At 44.0% G+C, this 23,414-nt stretch overlaps 1 protein-coding gene across 4 annotated transcripts in view; it reads right to left on the minus strand.

Moving 5' to 3' along the window:
- Window positions 1-23,414, minus strand: part of tbc1d22a (TBC1 domain family, member 22a) — a 90,883-nt gene that overhangs the window by 22,211 nt on the left and 45,258 nt on the right. For 3 of the 4 annotated variants that reach the window (XM_018730123.1, XM_018730124.1, XM_018730121.1), the window contains 2 exons: window positions 18,027-18,102; window positions 4,023-4,150 (listed from right to left, as the gene is read on the minus strand). In XM_018730123.1, coding sequence (XP_018585639.1) covers window positions 4,023-4,150; window positions 18,027-18,102 — 204 coding nt within the window. Of the gene's footprint in view, window positions 1-162; window positions 469-4,022; window positions 4,151-18,026; window positions 18,103-23,414 lie in introns of those variants that run through there. The other variant, XM_018730122.2, reaches the window with a different exon arrangement.

Below are 23,414 nucleotides of genomic sequence, written 5' to 3' on the forward strand. Positions count from 1 at the left end.
GCTGGATCTGTCCCCCCAATTCTAAACAGCAGCAGAGTAGCAGTAAAAGTCTGCGGTATCCATACCCATTCTCCCTCAACAGCACTGAATATGTAGATTTCATTTCGGAAGTCTTTTTCCCTATGCCTACACTCAGTACCTTTGACATGCAGCCCCCAAAAAAACGAAAGGAGAAAAAAAAAATTATGCTTTGCAGAGGTCTGCAATCATCTCTGTGCCAGTCCACCTCTTCACATATTCACACAGCGTCTATATGGAGAACGGGAAGTGTCAAGTCAATTTCCTGAAGTTTCCGCAAAGAAAGCCTTCCATCCGACAGGAAAGGGTCGCAGATACACCTCCCGATTCACTCCCCGCTCCTCCAACAGCATAATGACAGTCGGTGTCACTGGCTCTCAATGCACTGTAAATGATGTCGGGGGAGTCTACAGCCAAGGGCCGCCATGTCTTCAAACATCCACTTGCAAGCTGTGTCAAGCCCAGGAACAAAAAAGTGATGGGGGAAAAAAATGAAAAGATGATCATTATTAATCTTAAACACTGGCATTAGTGGACTAGCTATAATGGAACAAGCGTAGTTGCTCTAAAGGTCAATTGCTGCGTCTTTAATTCACTCCACCATCCCTGCAGGAAGAGATATTGACTGAAATGGCAACAATTAAAGAGTGTTGATACTGCGGGCGGCCCTCTAACACACTCATTATGAAAACATACGCACAGACACAGCGCATCACTTTTCATAGACATCTACAGATGTTCTTGTGCCAGTGCCTGTGGGAGCATTATTATATTTACAACAAGCAATTTACACCTGGACATAATCTAAAGAGATCTGCAGCTCAGTCTTCAAAATATTGTAAACTGTGCGTCAGTAGATCTCTCCAGTGGTCTGAACAGCAACTATTCTGTCCATCCAAGGATGCCGAGACCCTGGGTAGAAAGACCGGTCACTAAGCCTCAAACCTAAATTCTGTGTTCACAGAAGATGCATTGACACTGTTGGACAGACAGGTGTCTGTGAACATGACGTCCACTGTGCAACACATTTACAGAGAGCACTGTGAGGTGCTCAGGTTGAGTCCCCGTCACTCTCTGCTGCTCTCACAGAAGTGTTATTTCACGCCCAACATAATGAAGCGTGTTTGACATTACACACTTTATTACACATGTGTACATCTACACTGCTCTCAGACTTTCAACTATAGTACTGCAGAGGATCAATTAAAAATATGTGCATTAATAAAAATTATACCTCCAAGTTAGAACACACTTTGGGAAGCAGAGGCTGCAAAGACACAAATTAAAGTCTTTCTGAAGGAAACAGCGATCATTCCCAAGTACATCCAAATGTTGTTAATTCATAATTTCTTGGCCATTTGTCTTCCTTGCTTTGGGGGAACAGCAGATCAATAGCGGCATTAAGCAATATCCTTACATTATTGACATGCCCTGTCGAACTGCTGACTAACAAGTGAGCGTGATCCCGTCACCCGTACACAACAGAGCACACGTGTCAACAAGGGCCGGCGATCGATGGGTGTCGCCGATGGTGTTGACACTGGCGGAGGTTCCTCTCCCCTAGGAAACCGCGTGACAAACGGGGCGCCGCAACGCAATTATCCATCTCCGCTTTCCGTCACATCCAGAGCGAGGCAGCAATCGATTTCGTCTTTTATAATAGCCACTGCTGGAGCCGCCGTGTGGGTCTGGACACAGGACTCTCCCCTTGCCCCTCCACCACCCCCGGCCTAGCCGCTAAGGTCATATTCTTTAACGCAGCCTCATACGACTGCACAGGTGGACAAATAAATCCAATACCCTTGTAACAGAAAACAAACTCCTATAAATTGCTCCCGGGCGCGGCACTTCACACAGCAGTCCCAGGAGGGCGCGGGCCAGCGTTAAAGCCCACCTCCCTCGCCCTTGTAACAGAGGGCAGCGTGAAGAGCGAGCGGCCGTCAGGGCTAGCCTCCGTCTTTCCTCTGTAAAACCGCATTCTACACTACACTTACCGTGGAGCAAAGAAAAGTGTCCGCCTGAGGGCTTTTCACAGTCATTCCCGTGTGCGGCAGCTCTCTCGTTTATCCTACCGTCATCAGAGCACTCATCCTGGCATTCTCTCCCCAAGAAGCACATCACGCTAAGTAAAAGAAAACCTTCATTCCATAGGGTTTCTTCCAGGGAAATGGGGGTTAATTTTGTCTAAACGACAGACGGAGAAAGTACCAAGAGCACCTCTGATCCTCTACCCTAAAATGGCACATCAAAGAAGTGTTTATATAAAGAGGATCACAAGAGGCTGAACACAGACACACAGCAAAAAAGAAACGTCACCGAGTCCTCACACAGGAACAGTGTACAGGAGAACGTGCCGGAACAGACCGTGTACACGCCTCTAACGTGGCTATAATAAAACTGCACTGAGCCCCAGCTAACTTTACCAAGATGTAAAAAGTGCAGGTGTACACGGAAATGCGAAGTAGTGCGTCTCTCTCGCAGGAAACTTTCAACACGGAGAGCCCAATTTCACAGCGCGACACACAGCTGACACGGGAAATCATCTCAAAAAGAACCCTGTCAGCACCAGTTTCCAGTTTGGTTGGGAGCAGAGAGCCCAAACAATGCACCAGGCGCAGGACTCAGACAGCAGACAGAAACCCCGGAGGCCTCTGGAAGAAGGGAGGCAACACCCCCCCCACAACTCCCCGAAAGGGTCTCGCAGCAGAGGAGCCACCGCTTCTCCCAGTGGGGGTCGTCATGGAAACCACCACCAGCATCTGACAAGTTCCATTCTCAGTTTGCTTCACATTGCTTATAAACTCCAGACATCCAGAGCCCTGTGTGCTTCAGCTAGACAGAGGGATAGAACAGCAATGAATACATTTAGCATAATTTGTCTTCTGAAGCCAAGCGTGTGGTGGGAGTTAAGTACTGAGTAGGAGTTCAGAATACTGTGGTACAGAAAGATGAAGGTATGAGAAATTAAACATTACGCATTTCTTGTCTCTTTTCAAATTGAATCTTAAATCAAAGAACAGCTTTTCAAAGCATAAGTAAAAACAATTTTGGTGCACTTGTTTACCCTCGAGGTGGGGGGAAAAAAAACAAACAAGTAGTTACATCAGTCCTGAAGCTGTAATATTTAAACATCCCTCCTCGCAGTAATATGTTTTATAAGTGAGTGTGTGAACTATGCAGAGAGCAGAGTGTGCGATGGTTAAGGGGCTAGGACAGACAGAATGACTGTGGATCAGTGAGGATTCTCTCACAGGACACCTGAGAGGGGCTGAGAGGTAGAGAAACAGAAGACTCCTATGATCTCCCAATCACTCCAGCAAGGAGAGGTTTCCGCAAAATCGGCAACGCACACCCCAGTAACACTGGCACAGTGTGAGCACCCTGTCTCTGGAGAAAATTATGACTCTGGGCTTCCAGGAAAATTGCTGGGGTTCCAAGGCTCTGTGAGCTGCACGAATCGGCCTGACGCCTGCGAGACGAACACGTCTACTTTCTGGACGCCCACCGCTCGCCTTCTCTGGTCCTCGGGCCACCGCCAATCAAACATCACCACCCACAGCAAAGTGTACAGTTCATGACAGAAATGTCAAAAGGACACATTAGGGTTCTCTACTCTGAGTGCTATTCCCTTGCCGATTGTTTGGTCCAGTGGCAACGCAGGGGAGGATGGGTGGCTGTCACCTAACTGAGATTTAGAAGTCTGCGTGCTCATGGCGAAATGGAAAGATAAGAAGAACTCCTGCAGCATATGTAAGAACACTCTCCACTCAGAGCAGGACACAGGGTAAAGTGCAGCTCACATACAAGTCATGTGTCAGATCACGAGCGATGTGGACGACAGCAGGCCCTGGATTTAAATGCCCCCATAGAGGAACATAAGTGAGTACATGGGCTGCGTGCAGCATGCTCTAAGTCATGGGTGGTGAGAATGGACACATGAGTATATGATACATGCAGCAATATGGAGTGGTATGCATGGAGCAGTTTGTGTGTCTATACCACACCTGGTAAGTGTCCCACAGACGAATGGTGCAGCGCAGCGGAAGTTCCCTCATCAGCAGGTTGTTCATCCAGCGGAAGGCAAATTGCAGGTACTCCACCTCATACTTCTGCATGTGTCGATGCACTGACTCTGTGGAGAGATGGCCATAAATACACATAAACACTTTACATATTATAGCGTTTTCTGAATTACACAAAATATTAAAGACACATCTGTGTTATTACCTTTATAATTACACAGATGATAAATTTACATTTATTTGGCAGATGCTTTTCTCCAAAGTGACTTCCAATGAACTCTATATAGTGTTATCAGCCCACACACCTTATTTAACGCGGTGACTTACACTGCTAGATACGCTACTTACAATGGGTCACTCATCCATACATCAGTGGAACACACTCTCTCTGCCACTCACACACTATGGGTGAACCTAAACAGCACGTTTTTGGACTGTGGGAGGAAACCAGAGCACCCAGAGGAAATCTACACAGACACAGGGAGAACATGCAAACTCCACACAAACTGAGCAGGGATCAAACCCACGTCCTCTCACACCACCCAGGCGCTGTGAGACAGCAGCACTACTCGCTGTACCACCGTGCCGCCCAACTTCAATAAAGTTGAAAGCTGACGAACACTGCAGATGCTTAGGGAATGAATCGCTCAACCTTCAGGACTCATTACAACGTGCAGAAATTACAATTTTTTATTTTGAATAAATTTAGTTTAATTTTGGCTGAAGTAATAAAAACAACAATAAATATGTGTTACAAAGATGTGTTATTTATGATGGCTTTTTCTGAAGTTGTTAAACCCTAACCACCAAACAGATTGAAGGCCATCGTTTATTGACTGTGAATCAGTGTTACAAGCAATTTTACAAATGAGTTACAAATAATTCAAGATATGAACCAACATCTAGTCTCAAATGCGTTCATCAATTGAGACAAACAGCTTACAGAGATCCTGTCCTTGTTTAACGTACAATATATGTAATATGTACACTTGACAGCCATAACCATGTAAGGGAAGAGTGCTTTATTATTAATTAATCAGGACTAAAGAGGCACGCATTATAACATGGACATGTAATGATGCATGAGTGCCATTACAGTATGTTTCCACTTTACGGATATATCACAAGAAACAAATCAGTGAGCCAAAGGAGAAGGACATCAGTCACGTAAAAGCCAACCACACAGCTGTCAAAGAACGCACACAGAAAAGGCTGCGTACCTGGTAAACAGCACACACGGATGCAAGTCACTGAGCAGAGAAACATTACTTGTTGGTGCAGACATATTCAAATGTGTACTTCTCGTGAAATAATTTTCTCTGTAATGCTGTCTTAGAGAAAATGGACATTCATTTGTCTTCTGACAGTGACTTATTGTGGCTGTCCTACAAATTCACACTTGAGCTGTCAGTGCCAGAAACATGAACACAAAGACTGATTGTAGCAGTGAGGAATAAACACTGGTCTTCGTAAACCCGCGCTGGTTTTAAAAACTTGTTTTAGCACTTTGTTTACTACGTACGAAAACGCAGCATAATAAACTTGTCATCGTTAACATGCGTTTAATCAAATCGTAACGCGACCCTCTAATAGCCTCTAAAATGCATCTGTCAATATTTATGGTTTGGAAAATTAAACAAATTATGCCTTTACATTTGTGGGGTTAATTGAAAAAGACATCAAAATCAACAGAAATGTAAATTTTCACATTTATTATATAGTTTGGACTCTGAACAGAGGGAAACCAAGGCAGTACAAGCAAATATTGTTCACGGGGGGGTAAAACTGAGATGGTGAACAGATGGAACAGCTACCTGTAGACTTGCACCACCTCAATGGCTGTGGGGTTGCGTCTGAGAGGTCGGAGGGGTTGTGGTTACTCCAGCGTGCCACGTGAACACGCACCTCAGCTTTTAATAAGGAGAGCCTGACATTCAGGGTACAAGTGGGCCGCATCTGGCACAGCCTAGAAGGGCCACGATCTGTCTCTAAAGAGCATCACGACGTACATCTCCTACACACTGCATTGCCCATCACTGGCAAAGTACAATCGCACAGCAGAGGAATATGCAGCATAATCCTTAAAAAAAAGGTACAAACTTCATTTAAAGCAAGAGCAAGAAAAAAGTGCGTTTCTTTTACTCTCGTATGGTTGCTGTGTATTGTATTCCATCCCAACTCTAAGAGGGAAAAGGGCGAGGCGTGAGGGGCGGACAGCCAGGGTCAGAAGGTCCAAGGAAGACAAGTGAGCCCAGCTGCAGATTGTGCTGAGATTGACGCTTCCCATTATTTCAACCCTCCTCACCAATCCCATAATTACCCCCCTCACCCTTCCACCCTCCAGTGTCATCATAGCCCATTTCCAGGGCAACAGCCAGACCAAGTCACGCACTCTGCAGCTCCTGACATTTTGCAGACTGGAGTCTTCCAGATAATACCATGTCTTATCTGACCAATTATTAGGTCCCCTACAATCAGCAATGAAAAGAATGACGTCTTACACGGATTTCTCTTGTTCCCAGGTGTAACCCTTGCCATTCAGAGTGTAAAACATGGTGACGTTCTCCATTATTAAGGGGGCCACTCAGAAACACGAGACTGTGGCAGCAGAGGCTCTCTGGTCCGACACAGACAGGCTAACAAGACACCAAGCGCAGGTAAAAACCAAACCATCTCGTAGTTACACAAAGTCACTCTTCTACCATGTAAATGCTACTGCCCAAAAGGTTACACTCCAAAATATAAGGTATAACTACAAGAACAATATCTGTCTAGAGAGAGATCCTTACTGACTGAAGTGAAAAGGACAAAAAGGCTGCGGAGAAAAGCAGACAGACACGAAGCATTGCTTCCCGGCCCCAGCAGCAGCCCAGAGCAAACTGTGTGTGACGGTGTCAGTGGTGGGATTAAGACCTCGCTGTCGAGCTCTGGAACGTACAGTTCCCACGCAGTGTGGTGAGAGGTCCCGACACACACACACACACACACACACACACACACACACACACACACACACACACACACACACACACACACACACACACACAGAGGAAAGGCCTTGATCACAAAGGCATCTTCACAAAGCTCACCTGTGCTGCTGGGAGCCGCCCGCCAAGACAGTCATTTAATGTGCCTTCTGCCAGGAGGAACATCTATAAGCAATGAGCTAGCTTTCACACACTGTACTGCGTGTGTATCGTTCTGCGCCTTTCAAGTCTGTATTCATGTGTCAATGCATTTACACTTATTCCATACACCGATAACATGTCTTTGAACTGTGGGAGGAATCCCACAAGATCAGACGGACAAGATAGTAACGCCACACAGACTGAGCCAGATTCAAACCCACAGCTGAGTGCACAGTCCAGGTGCTGCGAAAAAACCAGCAGCACCCCGTCCCACTTTGCCAGAGGTACCAAGCCACACTGTTCAGTAGTTCTAAATGTCAATTTACCAATACTACACACAGTCTTTGTGTTGGTCTACGTTACCTTTTTGACACCACACATACCCGCACATACACCCACACACACCCACACACACCCACCTCACCTCCTTCTGCACTGAAGCGACACTTTTTTTTTTGGTAGCTGGTCTGTATCAATCACTATTCCCAGGGCACAAGGCAACTAGGAGTAAACAAAGAGCTTGCAGAATAATGTCCTGCTCTTTAATTACAGCTGCTGCAAAGACTTTAACAAGTGAGACGCTCAGCTGCTAATTGGGCAGCGGCAGCACGGAGAGAGCCGTCTTTTCCGCGATGCACATCACAGTGACAGCGTTCGTGGGGACACCATTACGCCTTAATGGCTCTTCATTACAATCAGTCCCACATACTGTATATGCACAATGAAACGATTACTGCTTTCACACAAATTCGGGAGGGTGGGGGAAGAATGACTTAAATGTCCTTTGAAAGACTACAAGAGAATTTTTCTACTTAATTGAAGATGACAAGTTTTCAGAGGAGGGGACGTGGATTTGTAGCTCATAAAAACAAGTTGAGTGTTCACTCACTGCAGTTGTACTATATCTAAACAGTTCTTCACTTTATTGCTTGGAACATATGTGTGTAACACTGACTTTGTTATTTGCACTGCGTCTCCACTAACTGATTCCCATTCCAAGTACTCCAACTTGGGAGGCGTGCCAGTTCTCTTACGTTATATTTGAGTAAATGTGAAAAAATTTGTTCAACAGCAAAACTGGAGAGGTACCACTGCCACAGCTGCAAGCCAAAGATGAAATAGGTCCACTTTAAACTCACCACTTTCCAGATTGACATGTCTGAGTGCATTTGCGATTAAAAGAAAACCTTTGGGCATATGCATGGCGTTGGTGTGGTATAAAATGATGGCAAAAAGCAGGATAGTGGCAGCAATCCTTGATTCAAATGTGCCAACTACAACTGATTGTTCATCACACTGAACACAATCGCTAAATGTCCCTGTGCGTTTTATTCTCTAAGTGGAGAGAACATGACGGATATTAAAGTATTTGTAGGTGGAAAGGCTCAGTGAATGGTGAAAATAAACTAAAAGGTAAACAGGTGAAATCTTTTCTCAGACTAATGTGAAGAGGGGGAGCTACACAGGTATGGCAGTGTGGTCACCAAGCGTTCGGTCTTGTGGAGAATCGAGGCTACCGACCCATCTACCACATATCTAAATCAGTAACCAAGGTGGCTTACTTTACAAAACTATACACTCTTGTGCTACATAACAGGGTCCTGCATAATGAAAAACTGCTGTAGCTCCAAAAAAAAACCTTCCCCCCCACAACAGGCTTATTATTTAGAACAATGACATTTTTCCTAGTAACGTGGTCATTTCACATCCACAACAGGTATTTCATTCATTACCTGCTATGAGTTTCAGTCTGCAAATCATGTGGATGCTAGACTTATTCTCTAACAAAATTAACCAGCTATACAACAACTGTTCCACTAAGTTTCAACCAGTCACAACACTGATTAAACTAATCGTAATTAATAACAGCAGATTCAGTCAACTTTTATAAAACTGTGTGAACATCTCATTAAGTCAGTTATTTAAGCAAAAAACAGCTTTCATAGTAATAATACATTTACAAAAAAACCCACAAAAACAGTGTTTCTCACCTTGACAAGAAGTTAAGAATTCGGAATTCGAACGTAACATTGACAATTCAAAAAGTATTCACTCTCCCACACATTTCATGGTACTAGTTTTGATCATTTCAATAAAATTCAATAACCATTGTCACAAATATTATAAAATGTGTTGCTGTCACCATTTTCATGCATAAAGAACTGTGGTCCCACACACAAAAGGTAAAGCACAAAGGTTCTCGGTTCTGGCGCCGTTGTGGTGAAATGACTTCCTCCTCTCACTCAGAACTGCTGATTCTCTGCCAACATTTAAAAAGGGTCTTAAAACTCACCTTTTCCACACTCACTCTGTCTCCTAAGTTCATGTAAGGTGTAAATGTTCATGCTCTATAATTTTAAGATCATGCCAGGACAAACCTTTACGCAGCCACTCCTGTAATGTAATGCAAATGATTATATGTATCTCCAAAAAAATTAATTACTAGGAAAGTGATCAGGTGTCGTGGATATTCTGATAAAGTTTCATGCAGCCATTCATATGGTGGAAAGAAACTAACAACACGTTTGCATCTATGTCTCCCTTCCTGCTAATGTAATGTACACATTATATTTTCTATGAGATGTACGTCACTTTGAAGGAAAGTGTCTGCTAAATGAATAAATGTAAGAACTTTCATATTTAATTTTAGGTGATATGTTTTTTGTCCAAGAACCCTCATATAACATGAATTTGACTAAGAAGGTCATTTCATGGAACTAATTAACCCCATCACCTTTATCCAGACCAGAGACACCAGCTGAGCTGTAGACAAGTTGGACATGTTGAATAGTACAAAGTTAACACCACATAATCTTACATTTTTAGACAATCAGTGAAACTTCACACAGCCCAAAATAGCCTACTGAGTTACGGTATAATGATAAAAGGCATCAGACTCTTTCATCCACTTTGACTCTCCACAACCCCCAACCAAACACTAAATATCCTCAGGAGTGAAGGTGACTGTGTATTCCCTCCCTCCAAATTTATCTAGTGCTATCCTCACTGCATTTATTTTAATAGTGAACACACTCATTTCCATCCCAGCCTTTGCAGCAACATTTAAAAGCCAAGAAATATGACGCCGGTCAAGGAGGGGCGATGAATCTGGGTCTGATCTGGAGCAGATAGCGGAAGCATCGATCACAGCCTCACCCGCGTGGGTGCGACCACCTGACATTTTAATCAAAAGCATTTACTAAAACAGCACAGGCACACTTGACCAGCCCCAAATGGCACAGTAAGTCTTCACAGCAGAGGCAAACGCATGGCACAGGCAGTGAAATGGAGCAGGGGGGGACAAGGATTCTTCTGTCCTCAACTCTACACAAAACCTTTTGAGGAAGGAGATGAGTAGGGACTGAAGGCGGCAGCAGAGTAATTAAGCCGGGAGAGGGAGGCTTGTTCAAGTAAGGGAGAGTACAGGACTGGAAAGCAAGAGGGTAGGGTGAGGGTGGCTGGGGAGAAGTCCTTGGTGGGTGAGGAGAGCAAATGTCTTTAATATGCAGCAGGGGTTGCTGAGGGTGTGGCAAGGCTGGAAACCTAGCAGCTATTCTTCCATGTGACTTCATTAGCTGAGCCACTGCCAACACCACAGTGCATTATGGGGACAAGGAAGAAGACCTCAGGTGTGTGGGAACCGTGTGTCTCTGTCGCATTCACCACTACTGTCCACTCAGACTGTAAATCCAGGGTTCCCTCCCATAATGAAAGTTTTTTTTTTTCTTTTTTTTTAAAGACAATTCCGACTTCCAACAATTTGGAACGCTGAATTTGCATAAGTCGAGAACTGACACAAAAAATACCTTCTGAGAACAGAAATTTCCATGCAAATATGTGCCTTGCCAGACAAGGAGAGAAGAATCCCACTCCCCATGCGGTGCACGCCTTCCCCTGTGCACGTCAGTTGAAAGGAAAAGTTTTACCCACATTAAAACCGAGTGGTAAAGCACATAGAAATCTCTTGCAAGGCAGTATCATTACAAATTGCTTTGAATGATTTGAGTTACTGTTCTTTAATCGCAAATAATACTTTACCAATAACTCTGCAGAGGGGTTACGAGCATTATGAGTGATTACAGTAATTATGTGATTTGCCTCGTTAAGTAGTGTAATAATGATAATCTATTTTATATAGCACATTAAAAAGCCGCTTCATAAAGCGCTTGAACAAAAAGATATACGAGTGACAACTGTAACAGCATTTGAAAAATTACAACACAACAAGAGCAGAACCCATCATTAATTGCCAATAACCACTAGTCTGGTGTTGGCCCGTTGACAGGCTTATCCCGAAAGCACGGATGTGAGGCAGGATACACACACACTAATTGAATTAAACATATACACACTAAGGCCCATTTAGAGCTACAAAACCACCAGAACACTGCATCTTTGGACTGTGGGAGGAAAGCTCACAAACAAGGGGAGAACATGCAAACTTCACATAGACTGAGCTGGATTCAAGCCCATCTTCAAAATCAAACCTGAAACTGTTAGACACCTTCTGCACTTCTGTTCAACACAAGAATAGATAAGACAACAAATCTGCAAGAGAGAGTACTACATAGTAACAGTTTACAAGAGGCAAAAGGGATATAAAAAGAAGCATGCATATTATGTGCTTTGTATAAGAAACTTTGAACACATAGGTCTGGAGCCTGGATTTAAAGGGTCCAGAAGAGTTTGAAAACTCTGTACTTGGTTAAGTTGGGGGGCACGGTGGCATAGCAGGCTTGGCTGGGTCCCGCTATGTGATGAGTCTGGGGTTTGAGTCCCGCTTGGGGTGCCTTGCGGCGGACTGCTGTCATGTCAGGGGTGTGTCCCCTCCCTTTCAGGCCTTGTGTCCTGTGTTGCCAGGTTAGGTTCCGGTTTGCTGCGAGCCTGCTCAGGACAAGCGATTTCAGACTGCGTGTGTAGTTTAAAGTTACACATACTCCATGTTCAAAAGGCAGGAATTTTGCATGTTTTGAGGGAAAAAAAAAAGACCTTTTGTGGCTCAGAAATGAATTATCCATTTTTCCTCATTTCAATTAATGTAATGAAGAGTCCTTTTTACGAGAATTGTCTTTATGAGTAGATCTTCGGGAATGAATTATGCTGCTTTTGTGAGGAAAGCCTGGATTCACCAAAACCACTGTGATACTTTTGTCTAAAACCTATGGTCGCATTGGGAGATGAAGCCGACAGAGCAGCTGCAAATTCATCAGCAGAGCGCTCCACTCAAAGTTTTCCCCGCTGACAGCTGTGTACTGAGTTCTGTTTCAGTTTTAAAGAATCCACAGGAAATAGCTACTCTAATGTCCGGCTGGGTCAACGATACAGCAGACCCTGTGTGCTTTACGGAAACTGCTAGAGCCTGAAAAGGACTGACAGAGAGACATCAATGGGCCACAGAGAGCTTTGTGCACTATCTGAAATATCTGACAGCCAATGTCTCTCACCCCACAGAAAAGCCTGAGACTCAAAGGACAACAAAGGTGTGGAAAACAGGTTCTGTCCATCTGGCATTTCTGTTACACAAACAGAGGATAGAGGAAACAAGGTGACTGATAGACACACAGACATATACAAAGGGAAAGGTACAGTGCTCAAAGTAGGCCAGCTCACATTAGCTAAGAGACACAGGAAATGGTTTTGTAAACCTCAAGGTGACCCTTCTTAAGCACGCTGACTGCCATAGCCACACAGTTGACAAAAAGAGCATGTGGCAGCACCTTGGGTGTGATCCACCAGTGGAGAAGCCTGGCCTTTATGCCCATCGCCTAGTGGCGCCCTCCTCTGAGAGGGAGGCATGGAAAGGACAGACTGAGGAGTCTCCTGGGGGAATGGCTCTGGAGTGAGCGACTGTGTTTGACAAGGTTAAGGCTACCAGTGCAACTCTCAGAGAAACATGCACACACAGAAACAGATACCACAGGCAGCAATAGAGAGACTGCTAGTGATCAGGACACGTTCGCTGATGACAATCCGCCGCCTTACCTGGGATTACAGACCTATCAACTCCAGAGGCTTGTGAATCCAGAGGCTTGCCCTGGGTACACATATCCCTCACCTCCATATTAATCTAGAGTGTCCCCCACAGCAAAGCAATGCACAGATCACTGGCGGTGGCAGAGAGACAAGTACACTAACTATCGAAAGACACCATCTCAGTGAGCTGGGAGAAATCCAGCAGATTCCAACAACATTCCAGATTCTCAGGATTTGAAAAGATGTAGCTTTTAAACATTCAAAACTTAAGAGTTTCTGAATCATGCATGCATAAATAAAATGTAGACAACCCATATCGCATTATAATAAATATCCCACACAGCAATGTACTACAGCCCCACAGAGAAATCAAATGTACAGATACTCCATACAGAAATTTAATATAAACATCCACATACAGCAATACATCAATGTAGAGAAGTTCCATAAAGAGAAATAACATTCAGGTACAAAGGTTATTATTCATTTGTTTAAATGATGCTTTTACCCAAAGAGACTTACACTATTTGCTCCATTTATAGCTGTTACACTGTTCCAGTTCAGAGTAAGTACCCAGATATTACAGCAGGACTGTGGAGTGGAGCTTCAACTGGCAATGTTCAGGTTACAAGTTAATGTCATGAACCACCACATTATATACTTCCCCAAATCTAACCTAGGCACATCCCATGCAGAAATTTAATGTGCTCCCTCAAACTGGCTATGAACCGACTACATTAGACCCAAAACCTTGATTCTGTCTTTAAATCCTTTGAGAAGTATTGGACCTCACTGAGCTCACATCAGCCCAGTAGTATCAATTGTAAACAGTGAAGGATGCATAATAACCCCGTGCTCGCACTCCCCTGATACAATAGGAGGAGTGTAAAAATGGTAGAAATGTGAAACTGTTTGGTTCATACTACACTATCTCAACAGATCACGAAATCCACAAACGTAATAAACTGCATTGTGATCGAAAGGTTACAGGACTGAGTCCCGTGGGGTCTCAATGTTATTCCAACTAGCAGAATACTTCTCCTGATTTGTTTCTGTGAAAAATCACCCAATGTAGAGAAATCAGTGCTGTGTTGATCTCATTCCCAGCTCAATCATAGTGGGCAGAAAAAGTGTGGTATCACATTGCGCCACATGGCTCTCGTCCACCACCTCTGCATGGGGGCGCTACAGTGCCGGCCACACATGCAGAGCTAGCTGATGCCTGTCACAGCAGAGTCTCACACAGGATTCGTGGCCCAGATCCAAAGCCTGCTGCCAACCACAGCGGATCAATAATGACACCGCAGAGAGGGGAAACTGGAGGAGTACGTTTCAACATGAACACCGCAAGCACGGCAGCCTCCCGTGGAGCTCAGCTGAAAGTTCAGCTTTGCGCCGGTCAACACATTAACTGCAGGGGTCACGGGGGGCCAATAACACCTTTATCACTGATGACCAAAGCGGCTACCTCTTCCTGGGAACTTTGCCCTCAAGTCACACACACAAACTCCTCTGTCATCTCAGCTGGTTTCCCTTCCCCATATTATTTCTAATTATTTTGTTGTCTATCCAACACTTTTATCCCAACAAGCATTTTATCATTTCACTTATACCTTTGTAAAGGGTAGCAGCACAAGGTCTCCAGCTGGGCTTGAACCGGCAATCAAGTTACAAGTCAGTCTATTAAACCATTATACTCCCTGCTACCGTCAGAACAACTAAAGCCCGCAGACTGAAATGCTGATGAGAGACCACAAAATGTCATTGATACAATTAGAAAACCTTTTAACTATAGCACAGGGACTGATGCAAACTAAAAGACAATGATTGATTTATACCACACTCCATTATAGTTCAGGATGCAAATTACAGAACAGGGCTGGCCCTAACAAGCGCCTGATTAAATGTGACACTGTACATTTTAAAAGGGAGGCCATTTCTAAAATAAAGACCCAGAAATCTACCGTTGAGATACGGCCTGTGCAGCGAAGTACACGGCTCTCAAGTGACTTAAAAATAACCAGCTCCAACTCCCTTTCGCAGAAGAAATGTTTCAGAGGGAGCATTTAGCGTGAACAAGAGCAGCTGGAGATCCAGCGCTATGGATGTAGTGATAAAAATACGTTGACCTTGCACCACTGACTCTCTGGAGAAAATTGTGCGGAAGGGGATGTACCCCCTGTCTTGGTCACAGGAATAACACAGGCTCGCAATCCAAGGGCAGGTAGAGTACAGAGTCAAACAGAACCGCAAGCCACAAACCAGTTGTGTGAAACAAAATAAACATGGGGAACAACAGTAACATTTGAGAGGGTTGGTGGAGGATATGAAAAAAAACTAAAGCAGTTGGACAGAACCATGAATGTTCCTCAATCGTTTCCTGCTGTAGCTCTTATCTGAGACACTCTTCCACATCCCTCTGGTTTACTGGGCTTTTCAGGGCAGGGCCTCGATTCAGGTCTTTGCCTGAGGGCTGAATTGCAGCTGCTGGATGTAACGTGACACAGCACATCTTCCTCTCAGAGATAAGTGAACCTGACCCACTCTCAGCACGAGGTGAGGTCAAGCAAGGATATGATGGCTTTTGGAACGCATCAGCCCACCGGTCGTTACCAGCGGAGCCGCCCCTAACCACCGTGACAGGAAGTCTCACTACGGTTAATCGGCGAATCTGCTTCAATTAGCCAACAAGCGGGGCGCCGGAGGGCCGTGACAGCACCAAATGTTGAACATCTGTGGCCTTCATCTCTCTCCTCCTCAAGATGCAACTCAGGACCATTCTAGTAGGAGTGATGGTCTCTGGCCAACCAAGCGTGGATGACTCTGGAATCTCTGCGAGCAGTGAGATATCCGATGGTAACGTCTACCCTTTAAGAGAACGTTAAACTGGAAGACGGCACACCAGCTCTGGTGCCAATCTGCTTTATGTAGCTAAACCTTCTGTTCATGGAGACGGCAGATGATCACAAAGGTCTCTTTGAGAAGACACATGCTTTGCTTATGGATGTGTTTTATGAGCACAAACATCTAAGTGACAAACATTTGCAAGATGGGTGTTTGGGATACAGCCTACACTTCAGCTGTTCACAGAAACTAACACGATCACCAAAACGAAAACACAGATGAAGAGAGACCAAAGACTGACTTTATAACGCCAGACAGGAAGCTGAAAGCCTATTTAACAATTTCTATAACAAAATATAATGAAATACAAAACATTATTTGCTTTTGAATATGAAAAAAATTCAAAGTTCTTCCTTAGCGGCAAAGCTTGTGTTTTATTTTGCCTTTATAACCGATCAAAATGAAAATTAATTCAAATAAAAAAAAATAATAATGTTCTGGTAAACAAATCACTGGTCATGAAATGCAGCTCTGGGGGATTTTGTGCTTGGCAAGTTGGGAGGATACAACCCCCTACAAGCAAAAGCAAAATCCAATATAGACGGTGAAGGTACTCCAAGCCAGGATTATTGTCTTGCTTTGGCACTGAGTGAAAGCGCAACCCTTGCTACAATGCAACTTTAACAACAGCACTTCCAGCTTCCCGTTACTGCAATCAGTGATTAAACACAGCGTGCAATTTTTTCTTTTTTTGCTTGACCCGTTGTTCCATTACGTTTATTTGACAGCCCAGGGCAGAAGTGTTCCACAACGCACACAAAATAAGAAAGTAAACTTGAGAGTTTTAGTGGATAATTGAGAAAATACTGTTTCTTTAAAATGCGTCTTCTTAGCTGATCTGCTTTGGAGTGGTAAACATTATCTTTTCAGGTTTGAATTTAAAACTTTACTGAACAAGTATGAATCAGAAAAAGTTTGCACTGAAATGACTCTGATTTTGCCCCTATATTGCAGCAAATTATCATGAACAATGATATCAGATGCTGAAAGACAAAGGACTTGTACAAAGCTTGAACACACTCCACTCCCCTGACATTCATATTTCAGCAATTCCAATAGAAGAGTAAACCAAAAAATACACTTTTCACTCAAGTGGTCCTTAGAGAGAATGGGGAAACTTGTTCCTGGACAAAAAGGAGGTCTAAATCACTGTGCATACCTATGACTAGACCGTCGAGAGACCATGACAACAATCTACGCACCTCCACTTTCATTATGGCTGCAACAAGCAATTGGGACAGCACAAAACATGTCCCGTGGTGAGAAAATCATTAGAATTATAATAACAATAATTCATGCAGCGAGATGAGAGCAATAGCCTTTTGCTCCGAGCACAATTCCTTTGAAAATGCTGTTTTCAACAAGCAATTGTTCTCCTTTATTAGTTTTTAGCAGACACTTAACATTCCCATTTGAATGCAAAACATGGAACGTTTTTAGCTTGAAAATAAGTACTCCACACATAACTAATTTCTTTCCTTCATTCATAAGCAACTTCTCATTGTCTGACACTGGAGCCACGTCAACAACAAGGACAAGTAGGCATATGAAAGCAGAATTTTCTTAACTTATGGCCCTAAGAGTGCGCCCTGCGCGCGTTTCAAAACTCAAATCGGAGTCAGCAAACAGCACAGTGCTCAGCTTCAGCGGAGCGACTAAGGAAGACTGCCAGTGGAAAGACATCAGGGAATGCAGCGAAGCACAGAACACAACAGAGCTGTGACATCTGCACTAGCCGTCGCAGCAAATGATTGCAGCGAAAAACAAAAATGGCGCCATGGCCAAAAAGACCCAATAAACATCCGCTGTGTTTTCTTGCCCCCACACTGCAGGAGCCGCTGAATTTAATGCAGACTGAACAATATCTGGCTCTGCAGGACCGGAGGTATAGTGTACAAAAAGTGGCGCTGAGTTCTGAGAATGCTGCTGGGGGTGGCTGGCTGCCTTCGAGCAGATCATCGTGCACAGGAGGTCAACTCACCATCGATCCGGCTGACCAGCTCCTCCAGGGCTTGGACCTTTCGCTGGATCCCCGGCTGGGCGAAGGTGTAGTTATCCTGGGAAAATAGAGACACGGGGGATGTGAGTATGATGCAATGGCACAATTCTGGTCCAGAGCCCAAATGAGCTACCTCAGTGACTGGATGGAGTAATCAGTCACCAGCAAAGAAACCTTTCGCTCCTCTCACTAGTGGTTTTTTACTAACCCAGTTATTTTGTTTTGCATTATATATCAAATACCACCACCTACCGCTTTGCCAAAATGTTAGCTATACTTTATCATAACATCAACTGACAGCTCCTAATGGGACATAAATTTCAAAGCTCATTGGAAAAAGTCAATATGCATTTGCAAAATCCAGAGAAAGACAAACACTATAATATTATTGCAGTGATACACAGAAATAATGAAAAATGCGAGCCCAACAAGCATAACATTTATTGACTCGAACATGTGCGAGCACACGCACATTTATGAAGCAACACTTCACTCCTCTGGCTCTCTGCCAGAAAGAATGAAAGCAATCAATGAAGCCCCTATTTTAATCTCAACATTCCTACGCAAGGTGCAGCGCAATTACCACGTTCATTTCTTGGCGTAAGCACTGGCCAGTCGGCACCATGGGCAAAGGACTAGCTGGCCACCCGTCACACCAAGTGGCCCTGGACGCCGTCATGCTGCCCAGCGCCAAAGCCTTGGCCAACAGCAGAGCCGAGTGAAGGTTAACAATGATGGATCAGTGCACTACGCCCCTCCACTTAAAGCAGCTGTCGCCAATATCGATCAACAATATCGCTGACGCGGCCACATATTTCATAGCAATTAACAGGCCTCTGGGAGAGATCAGAGCAGGAAACCAGTGCATGGAAACTGCTAGCGGACCTTACAGAGTGCGCACTATGTACTACCATGAATACAAGACTCATATTTGCAAAGGACATCTGGACTTTTGGACAGGACCAAAACACACTGCTTGTGTATGAACACGCTGCTCATCATGTGTGCTGTGGCCCAAGACCAAACTAGCCAGTGTTCAGGATGTGCAAGTACGCAGAAATTAAATATTCCTTTAAGGCAAAAATATACATCACAGTGGAAGAATTTCTGTCACTAATGTATCGCAAACTGAAATTAATAACGTCACATAGAAGATATGCAGGTCAAAATAATATCTCAAACTTCATTTCCTAGAAAAAGTGACTTAATAATTAACACACTCTTCAGCAGATAAAGGATAGCATCTTATGAATAGTGAAAGTACCTCAAAGAGAAACACTGCAGTGTCACTAAGGCATTTGATAATTCATTCTCAGTTATTTATGCTCAGGTTTGAAAGTTTTATTTTACCACTTAAGTGACCGTGAGTTAGAGGCAGTGGTATAGCTGGGCAAAATTTAGCCATTTATTAGGGCAGTGAGTGTGTGTGTCCCCACTGTCTTGCCACACTGCCTTTCGCAGTAATGTTAATCACACTGAGGTCTTAACCACCATGAGATCAAACCGTGTCATGGGACTAAGTGTCAACAGGCCCAGCCTACAGAGCAAAACAAAGTGGCAGTGAAGGTGAAACAGCAGCAGCTGACCTCCATCCCCAACCACTAGCCCTTCTTCCCTTAGATCCTAGTAGCAGATACAGTCTCCCCAAATATAACTGTGATACAGACAAAACCCTAAAGAGTCTTCAACCCACAATATGAGCCGCATGTCTCGCTGAAAGCACCGGTGCATTCTGCCTGTGTTTCAGAGCGATTCCTCCTGTGTTAAGGAGCCAATAAGCCCACTGAGAGGCGGTAGTAATTACAACTGCATTATTAAAGATGCTCTGGCGGGCAGCACCTTTTCCGACGAACTCTACCACCAGCCAATAAAGCGTGCACCGCTAGCGAATTTCCCCACCGATGACAGACGATCTTATTAACCTTGAGCCCCTTTAATAGGCTCGTGTCTGACGGGAAAATGCATGTCCTCTTGCGCAGTCACAGAGACACCAGGCACAGCTCCGGATGACCTTTACTATCCACTTGTGATGCTTCCGTTCACTGCTCCTTCCTACAAACCAGTGCTTCTGCACATTGTTCAAGCTGGAACTGGAATTCTGAATCGAGTGAAGCTTAAAGAGAGACACTACTGAATCTCTGATCCCGTGAGCACTCCAGCTCAATCTCTTTTCTTGTGCCTACATGTCATATGCAAATTAAACCAAGTGTGAAAGTGTGAGCTTTGGGAGTTTATCTAGATGATGGGTGGCAAAGTGGGCGATTTACTGTGTGTATCAAGATTCCTTAGGACTGGAAAAAACTGTCTTTGTCACCAACATTAACAGCTTCTCTCTGTTGTAAAACACACAACCACCAGGTGTTCACACACACACACACCAATGGCTCGAAAGATGTAATCAGTTATACAATATCGAAAGAAAGTGCACCAGCTCGGGGCTGTTCTGGCTAGACAACTCAGCACAAAGGAAGTCAAGAACAACAAGGACATGCGACAATAGTGGGACGTCCGATTCCACAATAGCACCCATGATAAGGACACAAAGGGCTTCTTTTAGCAAGCAGGAGGCAGTGACCCTTGCTTGTTCAGACTTTCAGAAGCTCCTCTCCACTGTGGCTATTGTGAGGGTGAGTCTGGTACACCAGTGCCCTCCTCAGTCCCAGATCAGGAGCATAACACTTCAGCATCTCTCAGACACTTGGCCAGAGTGCTCCTTCTTGCAGCACCTAGTGAGCGGCAAGTGAACCACATTATGCTTGCATGCATCTGATTTCTTCTGCTTCTTCCAGGGGACATTTTGAACCAAATGACCCCCAAAAGGTATGGAAAAGGTGGTGAGAAGCACTAAACAAATTTTTATCCTTTTTAAAGTTTTGCTAGCAAAAAGGACAAAACCTTTATACCAACTTCCAAATGGTGGTGAGTTCTGTTTGGGTCAAGTTTATTTATCAATATTCCTTACCAAGACCACAGAATAAAACTGTGTACCTGTGTAAGGGACTCTATATGTGTGTGTGTGTGTGTGTGTGTGTGTGTGTGTGTGTGTGTGTGTGTGTGTGTGTGTGTGTGTGTAAACCTAAGATATTTAAAAAAAAAAAAAAAAAAAAGATTTCCATTGGGGAGTATGCACAGCATGTGTGTCGAAACACACACAACATTTTAGTCCAGTGAACACAGCTCAATGAAGTGCCCATCAAGGCCGTACATCAGGCTGGCGCATAGTGATGTAGGAGTCTGGCAAACATGGCCGGCTGTAAGTCACTGCCATGCGCTGGCATTTTGGTCAATAAAGCAAGCCGTCGGGCCACAAGGCCTGCTTGTCAGATCCAATTGTGGGACCACCCATTCCATCCAGCTCCGTTTTATTTCTCAGCGAGCACTTGTAAATCTTTATCAGAGCCTGATCAAACCAGAAACTTAATTGATGTACGAGTGCCTTGTTTTATGGGGCCTAAATTGCCTCTGTCTTCAGAACAAAGGGTCTGAGGGCTGTGTAAATCTCCACGCTTACACAGAACGCTGAGTGACGGATAAGGAAGTTAAACAGCTGTGACAAATATTTGACAAATGTGGAATGAAAAGGAACAACGCAAAAGGCAGCCTTTACCAAAATTTTGCTCATTCCCATCGCAACCAATGACCAACTGCGACGACCCTTTCAATGGCTTAAAATCCTTGTACATCTTTGGTTACAAATGACCCGAGGGACACCTGATTGGTCATTTACCGTTAGCTGGTAAACAAAAGATTTTACCTAAGACCAATATTTCAGCAAAAAAAAAAATTAATACAATATAATTGCGGACATCGCCACAATTTTTATGTTGAGAGTCCCTAAAAAACACCTGCAATGTTTACAAGGAGATAATAAATAGGCACAACACACAAGCGGTCCATTAATATCACCGAAAGTATATTTCACTGACCCAAGAGGCACTCGTTATTTATTTAGGAAATTATTACAAAAGGCAGACTGCTGTAGCGCCCCCAACCCCCCAGCCCCCCAGCCCCCACCCCGTGGCCGCAGCAGCCATTGTGAGCATGCTCGCTTCGGACCCAAAAGTGCGCCGCTGTTATTGTGACCTTGGCTCCAGCTAATTACACACAGGACGCCGGGGAATGCGCGGCTCCCCTTGGTGATTTATAAACAATTTTAACAGTTCTGAACTCCATTATGACCTTAATTAGTTTGTGATCCTTCAGTACCCCCCACTCCCCCCGTGATCCCCAAGCTGGCTGAGAGTGGTGGGGGGGCAGCCTGGTGTACAGGAGGCGCCGTTAATCTTACCGAGGCAGCTCTGCTTCTACATCCCAGCAATGCATTTTGGGCAACAACACATCACATACCAATAAATCAGCATGTGTTGAGTAACTGAAAGTAAAACTACAGCATTATAACTGGGCACTTTATCAAATATAAAATAATCAATGTGAATAGTACTGCAAAGTGCATCTAGGTAAACTGTAACGTGACAAAGAGTAAGGCATCCTGGGTAACTATTTTACTGGCAAGCAAAGTGTATTTGTTCCTTTTGTCTTATGCTTCAAATTTAAATAGAGATGACATGATCACTCCAGATATATTTACATTTCAGTCATCACTCTTAGGTAGACACCAAGGTAAGACACAATCCCACCAGGTGGCCTAGTGGTTCACGCCAATTATCCAGGGTGGTACATTATTATTATTATTATTATTATTATTATTATTATTATTAAGCAATATTTAGCTAACATTTGTGACATTCAGTGTTAAGTTTGGGCAGCAGGTGGCACAGTAGTTTAAGCCATTTCCTTCAAAGGAATTGGGTTCAAATCCCATCATCCTTCTGTAGTCTTCTTGAGCAAAGCACAGACCCTAAGGTGACAAATGAGGAAATCACTAAGTAGCTTAGTGTATTAACCTCTCATTATAAATTGCTTTGGACAAAGGCATAATTATACACACACGCGTGCGCGTCATATATACATATACACTTCTCATCTGACTCGTTTAAAATGCTGATTAAGTCAGAAAGCTGTTAAGTACATTTCTATATGTCTCATTTTTTTCATTCCCTCTCAAACACAGAGGAAAAAAAGCACCTGCTAAAAATGACATGAATAAAATAATAACACTAAGCTACTAGCACTGATTTGGCCATTTGCACAGTAGGCTAATTTTGACTGGAGCAATTCAGGCTACAGCAGGAGTGGAAATTTGAACTCTAGCCTTTCAATTACAAGGGGACTCTGGTTAGAGTGCCATCAGCAGCCCTGCTCCTCATTATAACTTCTGAAAGGCAACACGATCACCACAATATTCAGGTGATCACATGGATTCATAGGGGTAAAGGAGGAAACTGGTGTGATGTAAGCAGCAGATATGCT

The sequence above is a fragment of the Scleropages formosus genome, chromosome 21 (genome assembly GCF_900964775.1).
Source record: "Scleropages formosus chromosome 21, fSclFor1.1, whole genome shotgun sequence".
Lineage (NCBI taxonomy): Eukaryota > Metazoa > Chordata > Actinopteri > Osteoglossiformes > Osteoglossidae > Scleropages > Scleropages formosus.